This window comes from Callorhinus ursinus, unplaced genomic scaffold, assembly GCF_003265705.2.
Source record: "Callorhinus ursinus isolate GAN/ISIS: 27379988/994484 unplaced genomic scaffold, GSC_fseal_2.0 scaffold10, whole genome shotgun sequence".
In the NCBI taxonomy this organism is placed as follows: domain Eukaryota; kingdom Metazoa; phylum Chordata; class Mammalia; order Carnivora; family Otariidae; genus Callorhinus; species Callorhinus ursinus.
The window spans coordinates 16651610-16674015 of NW_027397072.1; the positions used below are offsets into that span (position 1 = coordinate 16651610).

A 22406-nucleotide genomic window follows, 5' to 3' on the forward strand; every position below is an offset into this window, starting at 1 on the left:
CCCCTTGTCTCCGCTTCTCCCTGGTCACGTGCCTCAGGAAACCGGCAGATGTGCTCAAGGGTCTTGTTTAACTAATTCAGAGAAATGGCCAAGCGCAGCCCATCTGAATTCTCTGCACGGGGGTACTGGCCCAAGTCCTGGTAAAGATTAAGTACTCCTGCACTTTCCTTCACCACTGTTCGTTCCTGTACAACATCTCTGTTAGGCATCTCAAGGGGAGCAGTGGCTGTGATCTAGAATGGGGTTGGGGCACTCCAGGGTCTCTGGGCTGTATACTTAATATCATCCAAATCTTTCACTGCAGAATGAAAATATCTGGGAAGGAGTGTGTAGGGGGAGAAGTTAAGCAAATAGTCTTTTTAAAGCACTCAGAGGCATATCTAGGATATAACTAACTTCATAATAATAACAATAGTAATCACAATAATAATAAACTTTTGAGTGCTTAGTCCATGACAGATACTCTTGAAAGGTCTTCATATCAATTATAGCATTATATTTTTGGAACAAATGTATGATATTAGATACTATTATTAAACCGTTTTATTGATGAAAAAAGGAGGCACAGTGAGGTCACGTAACTTAATCAAGGTTCCCTAAGTAAGCTAGTGGTAGAGCCCCCCTCCCACAATCCCTCTCATCTGTTAATCCAGCCACATTCCTAGGGATGACTGATATGAACTGGTTGCTCCCAAGGATCAGTCTTTAGATGTCTTCTCTCCATATACCACTCCCTTTTGTTACTGTTACCCAGGCTCATGGCTTCGAGTCTATCCTCACTACATCCAGTTCGAAATGCTGCCCCGACCACCATTCTAAGCTTCATACCATACATCCAGCTGCCCAGGCTGCGACTCAGAAGACTGCTCCCCAGTACACACCAGCTCCTTGCAATCTCAAATGATTGAGATAAAAACAAACCTATGTATTTCCAGGATGATTATGACATTCTGAACAGGTTTCAGATGACACAGGCAGAACTAACACCATCAGTTTCAGATGGAGGCGTGGCGGAAGGCAGTCCTGGTTAGCTGGTGCAGGCAGACTTCCTATGCTCCGCTAAGCAGGACTTGTGCGTGTCTGAAGGATTTGCATGCCCGAGTCTGCAAACAACTGCACAAGGTTTGTTCCCAAAGGCAACGTGCACCTCTGGGCTCAGGGGGGGGCCATGAAAGAGCCATAGCAGAGGGGTTCCTGTTCCTGAGGACATTTTGCCCCTTTCCCAACCCCCCCTGTCGCCCTGGTCTGGTGACAGGTGGCCCCTTGACGGCTGCCTGCCTTTGTCACAAAGCTGCACCTCGTGTGTTCTTGCCAGGAACGATCTGAGACCCCTGCCGACTGACAGGGGTGTTCAGATTCGGTCTGGCAGTAGCACAGACCAGCTGTTTCCATACGCCTAGGCCAGAGATGGTCACGGCAGTTTAGAATTTCCCTCCTAAGTGAGTTTTAAATGAAAACTTCAAGTTTCTAAACCAAACACTAATTCACTTTTCTGTGAGTGAGACATACATTCCCTTACAGTTTAGAACAATGACAGAACAAGGGAATGCTAACCTATTGGCCTCAGACACACCAGGTGGCTCATAAAGCAGAACATACCCCAGGGGTTCCCCAAAGAACTGGGACTGGGGTGGCGAAAAGGTACAGCTGATTCTCTTACTTGGGTTTATTCTCTGCTGGTTCTCATTCCCACCCCTCCCCCTCCACTCCTGTCTTGTTCATTAGCTCCTCTACTTCCTCTCAACCTTGTGAGCTGTGCTCCCAAGGATCAATCTTTAGATGTCTTCTCTCCATATACTACTCCCTTTTGTTACTGTTACCCAGGCTCATGGCTTTGAGTCTATCCTCATTATATCCAAATCGAAATTCCACCCCGACCACCATTCTAAGCTTCACACCCATATGTCCAGCTGCCCGCCAGACATGTGTCCGCTTGGGAGTCCCACAGGTGTCTCAAACAAAGTACCCCCATGAACTAGTTTCTCAACCACCTCCCATGACTTGCCGGTACTTCTCCCACATTCCCTATCTTGTTACCAATCTACGTACGGAAACACAATCTGAGACTCTTCCTTCTCATTCTCTGGTGTCCTATTAGTGCAAGTGCCTCTGATTCTACTTCCTCAGTCTTCCCTTATCCTACCTCCTCTCCACCCCCATCCCACTGCCTCAGTCCTTGTAAAAGCCTTCTGAATGATCTCCCTATCTCAAATTTCCCTCTGTTCCAATATTTTCCATACCCCCCCCCCAATAATCCCTCTCATTTGTTAAGCCAGCCACATTCCTAGGGATGACTGATATGAACTGGTCGCTCTCAACTGGCTAGCTGTTCACGGACGGCACAGGCTCAGATAGGTAAGTCGCTATGTCAGATGGAGGTCAAACATTTTGTATATCACCCTGATCATTACCCCTTTGCTGAAACCATGCACTAGCTCCCCAACAGCTCAAAATAACCTCATCTTTTTAGTGTAGCATTTCATGGCTTCTTGTTCTCAGGCCAGCCCCCAAGCCACACCACCATGCTGCCTAACCTTGTCTGGTGTCACAAGAGTAGGGCTTCCTCACTGGGGGGGGGTCTATGGGTCCACGTGAGTTCATGTGGATGTGGTGAGTGGGGGAAGGGTAATGTAAATTTGCTTGGGAAAAAGATGACATCTTTATTTTTGCTAACCTCTAACTATAATTTCATATTTCCTTCAATTAGTAATATAGGCAACAAACAATAGTTGTATGAGTAACACCTATATTTTGTTACCTATAAAATTATGGAAATTTTCAAATCACAGGAAACTTGAAGATAACTAAAAAGTTATTTATGCTCCTTGCTACACATTTACAATTTTAATTCTATTTATCTTATTATTTAATGTGTTAATAAAGGTGTACATACTATATACCACAAATTTGTTTTTTTAAGTTATTGTGATAACTATACTTCAATACTATTGCTTTTTTTGGTAGTAATTTCATGTATTTATCTTACATACTTAAAAATGTTATTCTGAGTAGGGGTCCATACATGAGAGGGCCAAAGAGACCCCTGGCACAAAAAAGGCTGAGAATCTATACCCTAATGGCTTCCCCATCCATCCATCTAGTATACATTAACTTATTTATTAACTCTGCAGGTATCATAAATTGTCCTGAGTCTTTAGAGACACCAAGATGAGAAAAACATAGTTCCTGACCTGTAGGTGGACAAGAGGGGCAAACTGACTACTTAAATACTGTGTAAAAAATGCAATATTATAACTACACAGGGAGCCAGGGAAGCTGGAGGAGGGGCATCTAACCAAAACCAGGGGCTGGGGAAGGCCTCTTGGAGATGACAATGGAGCCAAGTTTTATTTTTTATTTTTATTTTTTTTAAAAGATTTTATTTATTTATTTGACACAGAGAGACACAGCAAGAGAGGGAACATAAGCAGGGAGAGTGGGAGAGGGAGAAGCAGGCTTCCCGCCGAGCAGGGAGCCCGACGTGGGGCTTGATCACAAGATCCTGGGACCATGACCTGAGCCAAAGGCAGATGCTTAACGACTGAGCCACCCAGGTGCCCCTGGAGCCAAGTTTTAAAGGACAGGTAAGATTCAGTCAGGTGAAGACAGAACACAATCTATGATGCCACAGGTCACGGTACACTCTTTTGGAAACAGCTATGAGTCTGGTATATTTGCTCCAAGAAAGGGAAACAACTTTATGTAGTACTGAAGCACTGCTAATAAATGCAACTGTCTGATACTGTGTATAAAGTCTCTAGACCTGGGAGGGAGGCAGGCAATCAGCCCAGTGGATTTTTCAGAGTTAAAAAGGCCCATTTTCCTCAAGAAGATAAAAGTTCTCTTCACATGGAAAATGGGAATCCAGTGGTAGAAAATCTGAATGTAGAGCCAAAGCCTGCTGATTATGGTATGATAGTTTTCTAGGGGATCCGAAAGAATCCCAAAGCCATCCACATGATGTAGTAGAGAGACTACTTTTAGACTTTCTTGTGGCTTCCTGACTAGATGGCACAAAGACACATTTTTCAGAACTGTTTTAAAATTTGTTGAATAATTGAGATACCTTATTTTTGCAACAAAATATGTGGTTCATGGAGTCTCCACACGGGACAGTCCTGGATAGGTAGGAAGTTTTTGAAATCCCTATGTTTGCGGCTGAAATGGGACAGAGTATCCTTGACTAGAGTATCTAAAAAGGGATATGTCTCGTCTTGGGAATCGGTTTTCAAGTTGAACCACGTATCAGGATTGTTTGGAAGGAAGGAGGCAATGCTCACCACCTTCCTAAGACTATGGGCCCTTTCAAGTTTCCTTATTTTCTCAAGCAGACTGGGACGTCTGTTGAATCAACCTTCACCAATATTAAATTACAGCATGTTTCCTCTTTCTTCATTACAGAAACAAAAAGTTGCAATAAACTTCCTGTCTCTCTGTACCTCGTTTCGCTTAGGAACTGGAACTGTATTATTCTAGTGGAGAGATCAAACTGAGCTGGTACAAAGGATAATCAATTAATGGCAAGGTAGTTTTGCATCATTAAACTAAACAATGCCTTGCTTTCCCAAATTCCACAAGTCCCTTTAGTGCTGTCTCAAAAAACAAAACAAAACTATTCTCTGTAGTTGGAAAAGTTTATTCCTGTGACTGTGTTAATAATAACCTTGAAATGGCCTGCCATCTACCATTATACCCCCATTTCTCTTTTAAAAGTTTCAGTGAACTTACAGTCCTGACACAGTTACCATAAGCAGACTTCGATCTGGGAATGATTACACTTGCATATGGATTTAACTTAGGACAGGAATAAGTTAGCACCTTCTTGTGACCTCTTTCTGAGCACAACATACAAACAGAATCCAGAAATGATGAGTATTTTATAGCAGCTGGCTTCCACAGGTGGTAAGACAGGCTTCGACACGTGATGGGTCTAGTCATTCCGCAAGTGTGAATTTTGGAAGTGGGTATCTTACTAACTGGGAATTGAGTTGTTTTTATGAACTTCTGGCCTTGAGAACTTAAATGCATTTTTGAAACAAATTCACTTATAATTTAGCTGAAAAATAAAATACTGTTTTTGTATTTTTACATCCTTCAGTGACTGGAAACAGCTGAAAGTCCCGAAGAAAGTGTTTTTCTGAGGCCCCAACCTCCCCCATTCAGCTAGTGAGGGTTTCCTTCTGGCTTCAAAATTTCAATCTCTAGCCAAATGCTGTTTTATAAAAAGATGACCACTATGGCCATAAGTCAAACACAGATTTTCAAAAGTCCTCTCCGAGTGAAGCTCCTATAGATCAATATTCTGAAAATATTTTTTTTAAGAGAACATATATATTTTTTGCTTTAAGATAATTGTATTGGGAGGTTCTAGAAATACGAATTAACACTGTAGCAAGCTGAAGTCAAATGTCTCAAAGTTTATGAAGACATTCTAAACCCAAGGGGAGGGTATCTGAGATTTGACTTGCAGACTGTAGGTTCTTGGGCCCTGGAAGAGGTGACCACTCAGCAGGGCTCACTGCATTGGGCTCTGCAGATGTCACAGCTCAGCACTGACTGTAAAGCTCTAGATTCCAGATTAGCACAGCTCCCCAGAAATATATAAGCACATACGTACTTTAAAACGTTCTAGCAACTACATTAAAAAGTATAAAAGAATGCATGAAATTACTTTTAACAGTCTATTTTATTTATCCCAATAGTCTAAAATATTATCATTTCAACATGTAATCGATATAAAAAATATTTTCTCTCTTATGGGTACTAAGTTTCTGAAATCCAATATGTCTGTTATGCTTACAGCACATCTCCTTTCAGACTAGCCACAAGGAACCACACGTGGCTGGTGGCTATCATATTTAGACAGTTCAGTTCTATCCTATTCAGAATGGACAGCAGACAAATGATGCCATGGGAGTACCAGAGCCACCAATTCTAGGGTTCTTAGACATATTCTCAAACACAGTACCCTCATAGTTTCAGAGACTGGTGCTTCCAAACGTGTTTGTGTAAGACTCTAACATTTGGGGGTGCCTGGGTGGCTCAGTCAGTTGGGCGTCTGCCTTCGGCTCAGGTCATGATCCTGGGGTCTTGGGATCAAACCCCCCATCAGGGTCCCTGCTCAGCAGGGAGTCTGCTTCTCCCTCTCCCTCTGCCCCTCTCCCTGCCCATGCTCCCTCTCTCTTTCTCTGAAATAAATAAATAAAATAAAATAAAAAAAGATGCTAACATTTGGAGTAGTTAACTCCCAAATGCTAAATATTTCAATCTTTGCCCTTCTGCACCTCCTTGTAGAGAAATCTGGTCTTGGTGTCAGAGCTGAACATTCCTGTTCTAATGCACTGGAGAATAAAGAAAGACAGGCTGAGTCAACAGGTCATAGTGATGTTAGTTCTTGTCCAGTGTTTTACTCACATTTTGATATAACTCAATTATTCAATAAATATTATTGAGATCTCCTCAGCATAAGACCCTAGACAGAAGCACTGATTCTAGAAACAAACCTAACAAAAACAGGTGGTAAACTTTATTTAAGTATATACTGAAGTGTACAGTCAGCTTTACTGACTTCCTATGCAACTTTCAAGAACTGCCTTATTTGAACTAGAAGTAGAACTCTATGTGAAATCTACAAACCCTTGAGGTCTTACAGACTCTTAACCAATTCTAGCACTTCATGCTCAGTAAATATTTCCGCCCATCTACTTACTTCCTTGCAGCACCAAAGTGATTACCTTAGGTAAGTATGCCTTTATGGTTTCGTTGTCTCTCTTCACCACCTTCATCATTTCTTGGCCCCCAAGGTAGGCAGCGTTAGCTACATTTAGAAAAAAGAGTCAAACACTTAGAATACAGAGAACGAACACAAACGTCACAAATGTCAAATTAATTGGATTTAATTCCTGTTCCCCCTTTTCCTTGCAGCAAGCACTGTCTGATGTGAGGTGTCACGGAGGCCAAGAGAGGTATGTCCCCCTCACCTGCCTTTCTCGACAGTGACACACAGCAGTGACAGGACTGCTTAACGTTGGCCGCCACAGCTGATGGTGTACGGTGTGCCCGATCAATGTGTTTTTGTGATTTAAGGATTGTAAGGTTTCTTTTTTTTTAAGATTTTTTTTTCTTTTAAAGATTTTATTTATTTATTTGACAGAGAGAGAGACACAGCCAAAGAGGGAACACAAGCAGGGGGAGTGGGAGAGGGAGAAGCAGGCCCCCCCGCAGAGCAGGGAGCCCGATGTGGGGCTCGATCCCAGGACCTTGGGATCATGACCTGAGCCGAAGGCAGACGCTTAACGACTGAGCCACCCAGGCGCCCCTGTGATTTAAGGATTAAAAGCACACACTTCTACCGCTAAATCATGTATACCAGGGAAACTGCATGCAGTTACTAATGTGAAACTTTCCTGACCTTTTATTTATTTATTTTTTAAAGTTACAACTAAAATGATTATTTATTTTAAAATAGGTTTAAAGGCTCCCTAAAGAGTTTTTACTGAGGGTTAGTTCCATTGTACTGACTGCATACTGAGCAAAGTTGACCCTCTCCCTTTCAAGATGTCACATATCGGAGAAAGAGAAAGAGAATTAGAGACAATGTGAATTTATGTGGCTTTCTTAGACTGGTCTGCAAATTTTCATTAAATGCTGTGTGCCTTGGGTTCCATTTTGATTGGTATATTATTGTCACTTTGCCTGCTTTTCTGTCATCATCTGCCTGGTATATGTGTCCTTTTCTTTATTTTTCAATCTTTTCTCGTTTTAAGTATGTCTCTTGAAATCATAGGCAGACCTCCTTAAAAATGTAATTTGAAAGTATCTCTTAAATAAAGGGACTTAACACAGTCACAGATATTAATATAAGAGAGATCTGGTCTGACTCCAGTCATCCTGTTTTGTATATGCTTTGCTTTCTTTTGATTTCCAACTCTCCTTTCTACTCCCTTTAGTGTGAATGATGTTTTCTTCTCCTATTTATTTTAAAGTTCATTTATTTTTTTTAAGTAATCTCTACACCCAACATGGGGCTCGAACTCACAACCCTAAGATCAAGAGTCGCATGCTCTTCTGACTGAGCCAGCCACATGCCCCTTTACTATCTCTTAAAAATTTCTTTTCACTAAGTAGTGTGAAAGCACGAATTCTATTTTTATTCACCAAGTGGTTAGCTGTACCTAAAATTTTGGAAAACTTGTATTTTTTTCTATTGCTGTCTGGAATTAATCAGTGTCAATAATCTCTCCATCCAAACAAGGTGGCCCCTGGCATCCTGCACTTTCCTCATGCCTTCCTTCTACCCTGTCTCCTCCTGGGAACTGTAGGTAATAAACTCTTACTCCAAAGGCAGTTCTCCATGCCTGTCACTTTACCAGTGTTGATTCAAACAAATTCTAGACACACCGTAAAACAAGGAGGCCGAGCTGGTATTCTGGGGAGGTCAGTGCCCTGGTTTTGTAGGGCAGAGTAGTGGAGGGGAGAGAGCTGCCGAAAGAGGGGGTGGGGAGGAAGCTCCAGAGATCAGCAGAGGGTTCCTCTTCAGCTCCAGCTAAGTGCTAATTGGCACTATCATGTCGGACGCCACCAGAAGCTGGGGAAAGAACCACCTGGAAGGACTTGGAGGGAACAATGCGCAAACTGGGAGTACTTATTGTTCCTACCGGCCTAGTAGGAAAATCTCGTAATTCATGGTGTACCAACTATAGAACTTGGAAAAGTTTTGCCTTGGTAGTGGGGTAAAATTAGCCCTAAACTAAATGTGTCTTGCAACCAACTAACAGAGCTTAAAAGCAAGAACAGAAAGTATCAAACTATTTCCAAATAACATAATTGTCCTGTAACAAAGCTCAAGAACATCTACATAAATACAAAAATATCCAGCACCCAAAAAGGTAAAATTAACAATGTAAAGCATACCATAAACAGTTATCACACATGCAAGGCAAGAAAATACAACCCAAAATAAGGGAAAAAAATAGTTAAAACTGACTCCAAAATGACAAAGATAATAAAATTGGTAAACATTCAAGTAATGGTGCTGGGAAAACTGGATATACATACACACAAGAATGAGCTGGATCACTACCTTATACCACATACAAAAATTAATTAACAATGGATCACAGTCCTTAATTTAACAATTAAATCTATCTATAGAAGTCTTAGAAGGAAATATAAGAATAAATCTTTGTGATCTCAGATGAGACAATGGGTTCTAAGACATGACACTAAAAGCACAAGTGAGAAAAGGAAAAATAAACTGGTTTTCATAAAAATTACCACCGTTTGCACTTTAAAGGACCCCATCAAGAAAGTGAAAAGACAGCCCACAGAATGAAAAAAAAAATCGTATATCCAATAAGGATCTAGTATCCAGAATATATAAAGAACTCTTTATATAAAACTTGATTAAAAATGGGCAAAAGGGAGTGCCTAGTGGCACAGTTAGTTAAGTGTCCAACTCTTGGTTTCGGCTCAGGTTGTGATCTCAGGGTCATGAGCTTGAGCCCTGCATTGGGCTCCACACACTCAGCTCAGAGTGTGCTTGAGTTTCTCTCTCCCTCTTCCTCTGCTCCTCACCCCCATGCTTGCATGCACTCTCTTTCTCTGTCTGAAATAAATAAATCTTAAAAAAAAAAATGGGCAAAGGATTTGAATAGGCTTTACTCTAAAGAAGAAGTACAGATGGCCAATAAGTGTGTGAAAAGGTGCTCAACATCATTAGTCATCAAAGAAATGCAATCAAAACCAGTGTTGACAGGGATGCAGAGAAACTGAAGACCTCATACATTGTGGGTGGCATTGTAAACTGGTACAGGCACTTTGGAAAATAGTTTGACAGCTGCTCAAAATGTTAAATATAGAGTTACTGCATATATCCAGCAATTCCATTTGTAGGCACAAACCCAAGAGAACTGAAAACAGAGGTCCACACAAAATTTGATGTGAACGTGTACGGCAACTTTGTCCATGATAACCAAAAAGTAGAAACAATCTGTATGGTCATCAACTGATGAATGGAAAACCAAAATATGCATAAAATGAATATTACTGAGCAATAATGAAGTACTGATACATGCTACAACATGAATGAATCCTGGACACACCATGCTAAATGAAAGAAGCAAGTCACAATGGGCCATGTACTGTATAATTCCTTTTATGTTAAATGTCCACTATAGGCAAATACATTGAGAGAGAAAGTAGATTAGTGGTTGTCAGGGACTGCGGGAAGGTGGAAATGGGGAGTGATAGGCATGGGGTTTCTTTTTGAGGTGATGAAAATATTCTAAAGTCAGATAGTTGTCAAGGCTGCATTACTCTGAGAATATACTAAAAAACAACCACTGAAGAGGGAGTTTTATTGCATTTTAATTATATCAAAATTAGGCTATTTTTAAAAAATTGGTATTCACAGATATTGAAAGTTTTATAACCTATTCCATATATTTGAGAGGTGAGAAATATTGAGCATGTTAAACAGAATTAGGGAACATATAAGAAAGACTCATATCAAACTTCTAGAGATGAAAAATACACTGGATGGGATAACAGCAGAGTAGATATCATAAAAGAAAAATTAGTGAACTGAAGACATAGCAATAGAAACTATCCAAAAGGAAACACAGAGAGAAAGAAACTGGGGTGGGGGGGTGGCAAGGGGAAGAACAGAGCCTCAGTGAACCACAAGTGAACTCCAGAGTGGTGTCATACAACATATACCACGTAACTGGAGTCCCTGAAGGAGGGAGGTACAGAAAAAATACCTGAAAAAATATTAAAATATTACAACCATAAACCCACAAATCCAAGAAGCTCAAAGAATCCCAAAGTACAAGAGCCATGAAGAAAACTATACCAAAGTATATAATGAATGGCTGCAAACTAGTGATAAAGAGAAAATCTTAAAAGTAGATAGAGAAAAATGGTATATAGTTCACCCTTTACAACATGGGTTTGAAGTGTGTGGGCCCACTTATACACGGATTCTTTCTGATAAATACAGGACAGTACTGTACATGTATTTCCTCTTCCTTATGATTTTCTCAATAATGTTTTCTTTTCTCTAGCTTACTTTATTGTAAGAATACAGTATATAAAAATGCAACATACACAGCATGTGTTAATTGACTATGTTATTGGTAAGGCTTCTGATCAACAGTAGGCTATTAATAGTTAAATTTTTGGAGAGGCAAAAGTTATACACAGATTTTTGACTGCACAGGGGGTTGGTGTCCCACCCCTCATATTGTTCAAGGGTCAACTGTATTACATACAGAGGAACCAAGAGTTAACATGACAGCAGATTTCTTCTTGAAATGATGTAACTAGGAGACAATGGAGGAACATTTCTAAAGTAACAAAAGGGGAAAGCTTGCCAATCTAGAGTTCTATAGTCAGTGAAAATAGCTTTCAAAAATGGGAGAAAATACATTTCCAGACATACAAAGGCTGAAAGAATTAACTATCAGTGGAATTACAAGAAATGTTATGAGAAATACTTAAAGCAAGAAGATGATATCTGATGGAAATTGTGTCTACACAAAGAGATAAAGGACATCAGACAGTAATTATGTGGGTAAATTTAAAATACATTTCTCTGTTATTTATATCTCTTTATAAGACGATTGACTGTTTAATCGAAAACAGTAATAACATATCAAAGAAGTAAATATATGACAACAGTATCACAAATGCTAGGAGGGAGAAAGGGCTCACTGTTGTTGAGTTTCTTATGGCATACTTCAAGTGGTATAATATCATTTGAAGACTGTAAAAGTTAAAGGTGTTCACTGTAAATCCTAAAGTGACCACTGACACAGCAAAACAAAGAATGACTAAGAAGCCAACGAAGGAGATGAAACCATAAAAAATACCCAACTGATTCACAGGAAGGTAGGAAAAAAGCAACAATGGAACAAAGAACATAGGAGACAAATAGAAAATATATGTCAGGATTACAGATTTAAGCCAGCCCAATTCATAACTACATTAAATATAAATTGTCTCAATATTCGAATAAAAAGGCAGAGTGGGTAAGAAAGCAAGATTCAACTATTTGCTGCCTACAAGAAATGGATCTTTCATATAAAGACATAAATAGGCTAAAAGTTAAAAAATGGAAAAAGATACATCATGCTAACATTAGCCCAAAGAAAGGTGGAATGACTATATTAATATCAGAAAAACTGGATTTCAGAGACAAGAATATTACCAGAGATAAAGGGTCAATTCATCAGGAATGTATAAAAGTCCTAAAATGTTTATGCACCTAATATGTTTGAACTTCAAAATATGTGAAGTAAAAACTAATAGAAATATAAAAAGAAACAGATAAATCCACAAATACAGTTGGAGATTTCAACACTCATCTTCTAATAATTGATGAGAACAGTTAGAAAGAAAGTCAGTAAGGATACAGAAAATGACACCATCAATCAACTTGACCTAAGCGACATCTATAGAACAGTCTCCCCAACAAGAACAGAATATATTTTCTTTTCAAGTATCCACAAAGCATTTCCCAAGTCAAGTCACATCCTGGTCCATAAAACATGTATCAATTAAAATCATATAAAACATTTTCTCTGGCCGTAATGGAGCTAAATTAGAAATCAATAACAGAAAGATACCTGGAAAATCGCCAAATATATATAGAAATGAAATAACCCATTTCGAAATAACCCCTGGGTCAAAGAAGAAATCTAAAGGGAAATAAGAGACTATTGTGAAGTGAATAAAAATAAAAACACATCATATCCAAATTTGTGGGACATGACCACAGTAGTATTTAGAGAGCAATTTATAAAGCACTAAAAACCTATTTTAAAAATGGAAAAATATCTCAAATGAATGACCTCAGTTCCACTGTAGGAAACTAGAAAATTAACTCCAAAGTAGGGGGAATAAAGTAAATAATATTCGTAGCAGAAATTAGTGAAACAGAAGGCAGAAAAACAACTGAGAAAATAAATGAAACCAAGAACAAATTCAGTAAAATTGATAAGCCTTTAACCAGACTGATCAGGAAAAAAAAATACATGAGAAGACATGAGATAGAAAACATTTTCAATATCAGGAAAGAGAAGTGACACCCTAAAGATCTTACAGACGCCAAAAGGATAATCAGGTAATCTTGTTAAACAACTTTATGCCAAGAAATTCAACAAATGAGATAAAACGAACAAAGTCACAAATTTTAAGCTTACTTGAAAAACAAACAGATAACCTGAAAAGTCTTTTATCTATTAAAGAAATTAAATTTATAATTTAAAGCCTTTTCACAAAGAAAACTCCAGGGTAAGAGGACTTCATTGGTCCGCTCTACCAAACATTTAAGGAAGAAATAATACTGATTTTATATAAACTCTTCCAGAAATGACTACACATATATGGATATTGGGTTTTTGACAGACAGAGGTAGCATTTAGAGCAGCAGAAAACAGTGGTCTGTGGTAGGCAGAATTCTAAGCTGACACAAATAATCCTTGTCTTTCTACAGTCTCCTCCCTTTTGAGTGTGGGTGTCACCTGTGAATCTGATGACATCTTACCCCCATGAGTAGGTTATGTTATACAGCAGAGATGACTTTAAGAATGATTATCCTGGTGGGCCCAACCAAATCACACAAGTCTTTCAAAATCTGAGTTTTCCTCTGGCTGGTGGGAGAAGAGGCAGTCAGAGATTCAAAGTGCTAAAAGGATTAGAAGTACCACTGCTGGTCTGAAGCTGGAGTTCATGTGGAAGGGAACGAAGAGTGACCTCTAAGAGCTGAGAGGGACCCCTGGCTCACAGTGAGCAAGACAGTGAGTACCTGAGTCATAAAGTCACATAAACTGGACTTTGTCAACAACCCAAATGAGCTCAGAAGTGGATTTTTGGATGTGCAGGGCCATAAGGGAGGTTTCTGAGATCAAGGCAACAGTGACTCTTGAGCTGGGTGGGAGTTACATGGGAGTTTACTTTGGGATAATTCATGGAGGTAAAAACATTCATGTTTTAATCACTTTTCTGTAGTGTTATTCCTGAATCAGAAACAACTTAAAAATTCAAATAATTTATAAGGAATTTTATATTTCTAAAAGTAATTTTTTTTTAATCAGGGAATGTACCTCACCCTGTCTTTATTTCTATTGTTTTTTCCCCGATAATTTCTGATCTAAGTATACTTTAAAGAAGGTGATATACCAGTTCCTTTCCAGTAATTGCTCCAAGGAAGCCATCTTTTTCATTCCTTAGAAATGCTCATAACACAACACAGTGGTCAGAAATAATAATACCAAATGGACATGTAATTTCCTAAGGGGAAAACACATTTCTCTTGGCAATGACTGTCAACAGCATTCCTGGAAACCCAGCAGAATTCAGAGTTTCAAGCACCACAGTGAAGGAAATATCCAGGGGCAGAAGTAATGGAAATAAAAACATGAACATGAAGGAAAGAGAATGATTTAGAAGAATGTGAATGAATTGTTTACTTTTTTCCCATTACAAATCTAAATACAGGTATAAGAAAACTCACTGAGGAGTCTAATATTCTATTCTATTTACTACTGTATCTTCTGAAACCTGCTTAGTGTTCAAGTATCACTACAGGACTTCCCCTCGCAGGAGAGTGGCGATTGGAAAGAAAGGAGTGGGGGCTGACGTTGGAAGACCAGTAGGACTTTCAGCTCACAGGTCAGATGGCATCACTAAGTTCTCCAAGTACACATAATTTATGACGGAAAACTGCTTTCTGCTGAACTCCATCACCTATCTTGATGCTATTCTGTCTTTCTGGGAAAATCCCAACTCATCTTCAAGTCCAAATTCATTTGTCTTCTTCTCCCTTCCTTACCTAGGTAGAACTGATTTCTCCTTTATTGGCACCACTCATGCTGGGCATCTGTTCTCATGATAGCCCTGTGACAGATGACAATTCTTCACATTTGTCTCCCTTGCCATGCTGGAAGTGAGCTTAAAGGCAGGAGCTTTATTTCATTTACTATTCTTTTCAGGGCTTAGCTGAGTACTTGGTTCATGGCAGATGTCAGTAAGCGTTGTTAAATGAAATGGGAAGAGACTGAGCTGGTGTTCGTTTTTTGGGGGGATGTGGGGGAGCGGTGGCCAGAAGGAAAAACCTGCTGCTTTCCTTGAAGTGGTGCACGAGCTGACGTTACAGTGGAGATCAGAACTGAAGGCAGACGCACACGGACACTGGTGAGCTGAGCTGGGAGGTACTGGTATAAGACTAGCACAAATCACTGCAGGGAATAGGGAGAGTCTAAGAGATTCTGTTGAGACTGACCAAAAATTAGGCCTCATAAAGCACTGGTCTCAGCAGTGAGGGAAAATGCAGAGGGAGGTACACCCACAGTGAGTGTACGCACACAGTCTTCAGAGGTAGAACTTGGGGACTGGAAGCCAAGTTGTCTTGCTGGTTTGGTGACAGGTAATCTAGAGCCTCCTGTAAGGTTTCACAGTAGAATGCCCCTGTTTGTTTGATTTTGCCATTATACTGGTTATTATAACTATCCATTTAGTCTGCAAACAGATCATCTTACCTCTGTGATGCTGAGTTCACCAAAGGGAAAAACACAACTCAAGGTGTATGATTTTTTTGGGGGGGGGGGAATAATACAACTTTTTAGAGTAGCAGATAATATATACATATAAATTTCTTTAGAAAAATATAGTAAAACTTTCATTGAATCATTGAATTCTAAATCTGAGATGATATTCTAGTGTTGTATCCAATCACCTTTTGTCCTAAATCCTAATACCGACCACATACACATACACAAAACTTTTCTGTCATGTTGCATTTTAGGCTAAATTTCCATGAATTATTAAAGCTGCAGTTGCTTTTTAACAATAGATTTTTCTAAGCTACACACATAAATGAGAGAATAGGTAACATGGGAATCTGGTTTTGTCTTACTCAAAAAATTATTCTGAGATTGAGTTAAAAATATTTTGAGAAGAAATGTATTCTTTTCACATCACTGTAAATGTTTAAAACAGTTATTTCCATATAGATCAAGGAAAGGAAAGATAATGAAAGTTTTTTTTTTTATAAGAATGTATGCAACAAAGTAACAGAACCTACCAGGAATGCCCTTTGCACTATGATTTTCTAGATAGGTAACTGAAAGGAATTAAAACATGAATTTGGCCTAACTAATGAAAAGGCCCTAGAATATTTTTTAATTATCTTGACCTGTGATATTGCTAAGCTAAAATATATTTGCTTTTAGCTTTGATCAAGAGATCCAACTTAGCTGTCTCAGTGAAAAGTCTATTTCTTATGAAACAGAAGAACATCTATTGTAAAGAAAATATGCAGTAGCAAACATTCCAGAATTAAAATTAAACTAAAAAAACCCCATATATTTTCTTTAAAAACAACATTTAAGACAATCTAATTACGCAAATTGATCTGATGAACATGGTGGTACAGTTCATAAAGTATGCTAACTAGAATTAGGGTACTCTTTGAATGCTGGGTAGGAAGTGATGTTTCACTCCCTCAATCTGCTGAAGAAGGCTAATGCGTAGACTCCCAGCCTATAGGAAGTGCCCTCTTTGCCAAAAGTGCAATAGCATTTGAAATACTTGAATATTTTGGTTCCTTGAATTTTTCAGACCTTACTACAACAAAAAAATATGTGTATAAACTAAAGGATACAGAAAATCAGTGTCTATCTAGATAGGGCAGGATTTATTATCCACTATTTGGACTAGCAAACTTCCTCCGTTTGTTTCTGTGAGATTTCTACTGGAGCACAGACATTACATAATGTGCAAACACTGCAAGGCTTCCTAAAAGTCAAGCGGGTGTGTTAAAGGTCACTGTCTAGATGACAGGAAAGTCGGAGAAACAGGTCTGCAGGGGATGTCACGGATGGCACAGACCACTGAGAATGATCTTGGAGCCAGTCTTCCTTTCCCTTGGTGAGCCCTTTGTGTAACCTAAAAATCGTACCTTCTGACTCAAGTGGGTTGGATTGAATACTGATTACCTTCACCATTCATAGGATACAAGCTCGGCAGGAGCCCACTAATCATTTGCAAAAGCCCAGGTCTTATGAGTATTGGTCTTGCTCACCTGAGACCGTCTTCCTTTTATAGTAAGCAAGGTAATGGGAATCACCTAAGGGATAGCCAGGGCAAGCCCGGGCAAAGGCAGTTTCCGGGGTACCTGTTGCAAGAGGAGACAAGGGTGATGTGGGATCCCAAGGAGACAGGCAGGAAGAGGTGGCTAGGATGACTGAAATGATCGGTTAAGGATCAGCCTAGGGTCACTACCAGGAGACTTAATTAAGACCCATGTAAACCATGAACCAAGAACCCAAAGAAAAAAAACAAGTAATTTTTGCGTGCTTTGCCTTTACCCAAGGTACACAGACCGAGTGGGTAATGGGGAAGAAGACCCCTGAAGTACGGCTCGCTTGAACATCAGAAGGCCAGATCTAGAACAAAGAGAACAGAAAATCAGGGAAGGAAGGATGGCAGAAATAGCAGACCTGTGCTCCAAAAGTTTGTTTGCAGATTCGTTGTTTGGCACAGAGATGAAGCAAGGCAGCTGGGAGCTCAGTCTAGAGTCTAATTTGTACATAGTATCACTCTACAGTGGTTGTGTGGAAAAGGAATCCCAGGGCTCCCCAAGCAGCAATGTGGCTGGAAGGCTCTGGTTGCCTTGAGCCAAGGAGGGTAGTGTGTCATGTCCGAACTATCTTGTTTCTTGATGCCTGCACTTGGGGTCCTCTGGAAGACACAGCAGGAGGCCAACTGCTACAGCTGGATGGATGATTCCTTTCTCTTATGTGCAGCTTAATCAGCCCACTTCTCAAAGAGGGTGCTTAGAACTCTGGTGTAGAAAAATTGGAAAATACCTTTATATAATTACCTCTTTTAGTTAAAAACATTAAACACTTTACTATATGTCATATGTGTTACATAGCCACTAAACATATATAGAAAAACAAATAAAACTTTCATATACTCCATGTCCTGGTTTGGGTTTAGAAAATATTTCTAAGGAGGTATAAGAAAAGCACAGGTGGCTGCCTATCTAATGCCTATCTGAAACTCAGATGTTTTGGGTGAAGTGTTCTATTAACGTCTATTAAATCCTGTTGGTTGATACTGTGGCTGAATTCTTCTATACCCTTGCTAATTTTGTCTTGTTCTATCAACTGTTGAGAGAGGTGTGCTTAAGTACCCAACTGTAATTGGGGATTTGTCCATTACTCCTTTCAGTTCTATCGGCTTTGCTTCATATATTTTGCAGCTCTCTTGTTTGGTGCACACACGTTTAGGATTGCTATGTCTTTGGTCTTCTTGGTAGACTGAACCTTTTATTATTATTATGCAATGTCCCTCTCTGTCCCTCGTAATTTTCTTTGCTCTGAAGTCTATTTTATCTAATATTAATACAGTCATTCCTGGTTCCTTTTGATTAATGTTTACATGATGTATCTTTTCCCATTCTTTTACTTTCAATCTACCTATATAATTATATTTGAACTGGGATGTCTGAAGACAGCATATACTTAGGTAATGTTTTTTAATGCACTCTGCCAATCTTTGTTTTTTAATTGGTGTATTTTGACCATTTACATGTAATGTAATTATTGCTATGTTAGAGCTTCTATGCCATTTTATTATTTGTTTTCTGTTTGTTCTATTTTTTGTTTCTCTTGTGTTCTTTCTCTCGTCTTCCTCCATGTTACTGAATATGCAGGGGTTTTGGTACTTAGTAGGAAAAGCAGGGAAAAGTACATCCATTCCATTTTCCTGGAAGCAGAATTCCTTGGAGGAAGATGGAGTCCCTAACTGGAAAATGCTTTTTATAATCTCCTCTACAGGGTAAAAAAAAAAAATACCAAAACACTGCCTGTTCACCCTAGAGGAATATTGGGCCTGGTTTCCTTGGCTGGTTTCTCCTAAGTTCTCACACTGGACTAACAGGGGCCCCCTGGATTCCTATAAAAAGTCCGTATATACTATATACAGAATTTTTCCCACCATCTGACAGCGAGAGTGGAGAATCAGAAGGATAAGTTTTAAAATTAAAGCTTGATGAAAATTAAAATTAAACCTTCTATTTCTATTTTTATTTTATGTCTAGGGAAATAAAATGATTTATTGAAGTATATGTAGAGTAATTTTATATACATTTGCTACAATTTCAAGTAACTTCCATTTGGTCTCAGATAATTTCTAAAGGTGTATTGGTCCTCAGAAATCATCAAGTCTAACTTTTGGTCTGATCAATGACCAAGAACCAGACAGGGAAAGGATTTCTGACTTGCAGTCAATGCCTTTCTCACTTAGGGCATCTCTTTCTCTTCTATAATAGGAGGGAAGGATAAGGGGCCGGACCACATCTTTAAGGGGCCTCTCCAACTTTGGTCATTGGTGGTTTTTATAACTGTCCTTAGCCCTGCTTCCCTTCTTCCTATCTCATCTTCTTCCACTGCTATGCTAAGTCTATAATAAAGAATGGGGGTTGGAGAGAGTATGGAACAGACAAAAATCTACAAATACAGAATATATTTTTCTTACTACATATTTGGAAAAAATACCTCATACAACCAATCTGTAGCTGTACAACAGGGCTGTGACTTGTTTCTAGATTCATTACGTACATGATAGTGTGGCACTCTTAACGCAGGTGAGCATGGTAAGCTTTATTCGGGAGTCCTGCCTTTATGATCAACTAGGGCAAAAAGATGATAGTAGCAGTTATGGTAAAAGGAAGTTTTAGCATAGTGGTAGATTGCCAAAGTTTGAACACTACCCACTAGTTGTATGACTGTGCAAATCATGTAACTTCTCTGTATCTTCATCTGTAAAATGGTGATAGTAAAATACCCAAACCTGATTAGTTCTGAGGACTACAAGTAAAAGCTTAGAACAGTGCCATTAGCTGCTGCTGCAACTGTTGTTATATCATTCACTGAAGGCTTATTATAAATAAAATATTAGATACTTTGCATATATTATCATATTTAATCCTACAATAACCTTTTGAGGTATAGATTAAGAAAGGATTATCTATTTATTTATTTTAATTAATTTTATTATGTTATGTTAATCACCATATATTACATCATTAGTTTTTGATGTAGTGTTCCATGATTCATTGTTTGCGCATAACACCCAGTGCTCCATGCAGTACGTGCCCCCTTGAATACCCATCACCGGGCTAACCCATCCCCCACCCCCCTCCCCTCTAGAACTCTCAGTTTGTTTCTCAGAGTCTGCAGTCTCTCATGGTTTGTCTCCCCCTCTGATTCCCCCCTCTTCATTTAAGAAAGGATTATTTTATTATGAAAATGATTTATAAATATTCTAATTACTATAAACTAAAAAGGTAGATTACATTTAAAAACCAAGGTTGGAGCCAAAAAGTAAAGTAGCAAATATTTCCTGGCACATTCAGAAAATATAATCAGCATAACACCCAGTTGTTGTATTACCATGACTATTATTTATTACTTTTATCATTTAAACCCCTCCAAAAACATTTAAAGAGGAAAATAAAAGCACTGTCTGTTCAATCTACAGGAATATTGGGCCTGGTTTCCTTGGTTGGTTTCTCCTAAGTTCTCACACTGGACTAACAGGGTGCACCCTGGATTCCTATAAAGATTCCATATATACTATATACAGAGTTTTTCCCACCATCTGATAGCTAGAGTGGAGAATCAGAAGGATAAGTTTTAAAATTAAAGCTTGATGAAAATTAAAATTAAACCTTCTATTTTTATGTCTAGTTTTGTTTTTTTTTTTTAGCTTTTGGGAGAAAGAAACCAACAAATAATTCCTTGCTCAATATTCACCAACTGTCTGAGGTTATTCTCTTACCACTTTCTGATACTAGAATAAACATATATTTTATTTTTCCTTTCTTTTATTTTTAAATTTTATTTTTTAGATTTTATTTAAATACAAGTTAGTTAACATAGAGTATTATTAGTTTTATTGGTAGAATTTAGTGTTTTGTCAGTTACATATAATACCCAGTGCTCATTATATCAAGTGCCCTCCTTAACGCTCATCACCCAATTAGCCCATAGTCAAGAGTCTCTTATGGTTTCTCTCCCTCTCTTTATTTTATTTTTCCTTCCCTTCTCCTATGTTCATCAGTTTTGTTTCTTCAATTCCACACGAGTGAAATCATATGGTATTTGTCTTTCTCTGACTTGTTTCGCTTAACATAATACACTCTAGTTCCATCCATGTAGTTGCAAATGGCAAGTCAGTTAAGACTTCATTCTTTTAATCACTGCACAGAAGTCTGTTTGCATTTCTATACACCAATAATGAAGCAGCAGAAAGAGAAACCAAGGAATCGATCCCATTTATAATTGCACCAAAAAACCACAAGATACCTAGGAATAAACCTAGCCAAAGAGGTAAAAGATCTGTACTCTGAAAACTATAGAAACTTAAGAAAGAAAGTGAGGAAGACACAAAGAGATGGAAAAACATACACATTTTAAAATGTGCTTACCAAGGCAGAATGGTTCTAATATATTCAGAACTGAAAATTCGCTCTGCAGGTTCATCATTCGAAGGCCAGTTCTGATCACAAAGGACTTGATTTTCTCAGGCCATGGTTTAAGTAGAAGGTAGGCAAAAACATAGAGAGCATATCGAAACCAGCACAGAAGTGGAGTGGCGATCCTGCCATTTGGTGACTCAGCTATTCGCTCAATTGTTGGAAAGAGCAGAAAGGAGCGAATTATCTATAATAAAAAACATACTTTGATGAGAAGTTTTCTTAAGGGATAACCCACTGTTTTATTGTTTCTTCCATACAGTATGGACAAATGGGGTTTCAGAATATGACTAAAGATCTGTTGTGAAAGAGAACCACCATCTGCTTGTCTTCTCACTGCACAAGCCATCTGGGGGAGAATATAAGGATGTCCCCTTGAGTTATTGGGGTTAATTTTTAGGGTGAGGAGCACGCCAGGTTCCTAGATACCTTCCTGACTGGGACAGCAATTCACAATCCTTTTGAAAGACTGCTGAAATTAGGAATTCATGTCCCATCTCAGTAGTTACACCACCTTGACTGACTAGTGATACCAGAAGAAAGTAGAGCTACATAAAGAACTCTGGTTCTAGTCAGCATTTCTTTTACTGATTATATTTGGGGGTAGTTCACTTTGGAAAATCTCCTCTTTTCCTTACTCTTGCCAATAAAAGATAATCTTTAAGAGGACCAAATACACCAAATACCTTTCTAACACCTAATTTAACCTTACTAAAGTGCAGGCCGGAAACAAGCAAAGCTGGAAATTTCTACCTACATGGGAAAATGTTCAAGGACAAAAATATAATTTCAACTGAATTCATCAGGATATCAGGAAACATATACTCCACAAGAAAGAAGAGCATTGCTAAAACAT

The 22406-nt window shown here is 38.8% G+C and overlaps 1 protein-coding gene across 3 annotated transcripts in view; it reads right to left on the reverse strand.

The window, feature by feature from the left end:
* LDAH (lipid droplet associated hydrolase) overlaps positions 1-22406 on the reverse strand; it is a 109000-nt gene that overhangs the window by 12204 nt on the left and 74390 nt on the right. For 2 of the 3 annotated variants that reach the window (XM_025867801.2, XM_025867800.2), the window contains exons 5-6: positions 21503-21737; positions 6735-6817 (exon numbers count right to left, since the gene is read on the reverse strand). In XM_025867801.2, the coding sequence (XP_025723586.1) occupies positions 6735-6817; positions 21503-21737 (318 nt within the window). The remainder of the gene's footprint in view (positions 1-6734; positions 6818-21502; positions 21738-22406) is intronic. The other variant, XR_003207255.2, reaches the window with a different exon arrangement.